The sequence below is a fragment of the Sardina pilchardus genome, chromosome 12 (genome assembly GCF_963854185.1).
Source record: "Sardina pilchardus chromosome 12, fSarPil1.1, whole genome shotgun sequence".
Classification (NCBI taxonomy): Eukaryota; Metazoa; Chordata; class Actinopteri; order Clupeiformes; family Clupeidae; genus Sardina; species Sardina pilchardus.
This window is the reverse complement of record NC_085005.1, coordinates 29,861,154-29,863,705: the sequence shown is the minus strand read 5'-3', so window position 1 is coordinate 29,863,705 and position 2,552 is coordinate 29,861,154. Positions and strand designations below refer to the sequence as shown.

The 2,552-nt window shown below is 47.0% G+C and overlaps 1 protein-coding gene across 1 annotated transcript in view; it reads right to left on the bottom strand.

Annotated features, from left to right (window-relative positions):
* Positions 1-2,213, bottom strand: part of faxca (failed axon connections homolog, metaxin like GST domain containing a) — a 12,130-nt gene extending 9,917 nt beyond the window's left edge. The window contains exon 1 of the mRNA XM_062551215.1: positions 1,756-2,213. Coding sequence (XP_062407199.1) covers positions 1,756-2,015 — 260 coding nt within the window. The 5' untranslated portion in view covers positions 2,016-2,213. The remainder of the gene's footprint in view (positions 1-1,755) is intronic.
* Between the last annotated feature and the right edge of the window lie 339 nt (positions 2,214-2,552).

Sequence of the window (2,552 nt, the reverse complement as noted above, 5' to 3'; positions counted from 1 at the left end):
TGTCAATCTTGACGCAGTACAACAAGCAAACTATCACATTTCTTTGCGACAAGCAGACACCCATACACACAGACATGCAGTCAGACGCATGGAATGAAACAGGAATGGTGATAGCCCATGGAATTAACAATGAAAATGTTTTGGGATGTGTAGCCTATACATCTTCACTAAATAGTATCAAGGTGAATTGTTGGCTAAAACTGTGCAAATGCTCAACATAAATTATAGCAGGTTTTATTTAGTGAAGCATTTAATAGCATGAGTTTTGTGCACAACCTCATCCTTGCTGGTTTAAAGGTCACTCTAGTGTGTGTGTGTGTGTGTGTGTGTGTGTGTGTGTGTGTGTGTGTGTGTGTGTGTGTGTGTGTGAGAGAGAGAGAGAGAGAGTATAATAATAATTAATATTTTTTTAGCAAGGGTAGGCTAGCCTACTCGCTTCCATGCAGGCTACTGCAGTTTACTTAAATATTTTTTACAAACAAAACAGTGTGCACATATGTTTTATCGTGTAAATTATCATGGTGGGCCACTATGGCCAAAAATGCCCGGGCCGTTTTTTGGTCCCAGTCCAGCCCTGGCTGTGCATAAACTCATTTTCCCTTTTAGCTGGGATCTCACGAGGGGGCCCTAAAGCGCTCATGTGCGTGTGCGCATGCAACACAGATGGGAGCTGTTCGCCTCAGAGGGGTGCTGAAAAATATGTTCGACCTCGCATCATGGAACATTTACTGCCTTGGTTGCTAAATTTTGTTGCTATGTGAACTGGCTGCAATCAAAGAGCCTTCAAATGACCTTACAATAACAGCACTGATTCAACGAAATGTATGAAACCAAATTAATTAAAAGGGAATAGATAACCATTTCGTGAAGACTTCTCAAACGACTTTTTACATATCATATAGCTTTACGTCACGTATGTTTATTTTTCATATTGACATTTTATATTGTATGGGATTGTGGATTACGGCCCACATCACATCACTGCAGTTTTCCTGAGGTGTCCCTCTGTAGACTGCTAAGTAGGACTTGCTAGACTAAAACACAACGTCAAACCATGTTATCGTTAGGCCAAATAGGCTTAGCCTACGTCCCTGTCAATAGTGGCCATGGTTGTTAATAACCATCTCTCACGTGAGAGGTCGGTAGAGGTCATTCTGACACAACTGCAGTGTTTCCTCCAGGGCCGCTCTTGACAATAACACGAGTAGACATCTTTGAAAATGCCCCCATGGCACTGTTATCCTTGAAAAAGCCAAAAATATGCTCTTTGGACAGCTAACTCAAATGTCCCAATCACATTAATATTCAGCATCCGGCTTTGAATAAAATACCATTTCCAGACTGAGTACCCGTCCTTTCGAAAAGAAAAAAAAGAGCCTACAACAGCCGAAACGGTTGGGTTATTCCGCTCGTGCGAGTCATTAGGGAGACACGGACTATGCCTCAAACGCGCTCTTACATCACGTTTACTCGACTCATGGACTCACGAGCGCTATTCTCAACGTTTTTCTTTTTTTCCATCTCTCATGCCCCCCCCCCCCCCCCTCCCACCGCAACCTCTTCCTCCCCAAAGCATCACCGCGCCCAGCGCCCTCAAATGGCAAAATTACACAAGGACCATCATACATTTGTAAATTTACGCTACTTTACCAATCACACGCATAATCGACCCCCCAAAAAATACAGATCAAACGAAATTAACAGTGAGTCGTGATCTCCCTCTGCCATTCAGTCATAATGTCTATGGTAGCCTACCTAATAGCCAGCAGCTCATGCAGCAGATAGGCAGCGGCAGCGAGGAGAGCTCCCCCGGTCAGATAGAGCGTTTTCCTCCACCAGGAATCCGAGCCCAGCGCCGACATGATCCCTGCGTAGTCCTGCAAGGGGTAAGCGATGATGTACCCATACAACGAATACCGCTCATCCGAGCCGCACAGGCCGAAGGAGAAGCTCTGATTCCGGCCAAAATCAACCACACAGGCGGGAGACCAGGCGAACCCTATTCTCCAGTACATTCTTCTTTCTTCGTCTCCTTTTTCCGCCCTTTGGCCCCTTCAGGCTTCAGCAAGGGAGGCTTCATGGATGCTAATGGTTCTCGGCGAGGGCCGGTTCGGGACTTGGGAGCTCGGGGGAAGCGGGCATCTCGCCTGGCTGTCGTCCCCGCGTCGGGGTCGGCATCCTCCGCAGCCGAGCACCGCCGCTGTCTGGCAGAGGAGGCGTGACGTCACGAGGAGTGTATTGCTCAGCAGCAAACTCACCCCCCACCACCACCACCTCGCTCACGGACACACACAGGCTACTGAGTCCATCGCCGCTTATCCTTGAAAAACACCTACAGCTTATCACATTCCAGCACCTCAAACTATCATCTTATAGGCTATTAGGGCATCAATAGCCCACAAAACGCTACCTATGCCAGGACCCTTTTAATTTCTGAATATTACATAACAGCTTCTGTCCTGTTGCAAAAGTAAACAAATAGCCGGCGACGCACATACCGCCAGCCGAACAGCAGATGTCGCTGCGCTGCCGTGTCTGGTTTAATCATGTAA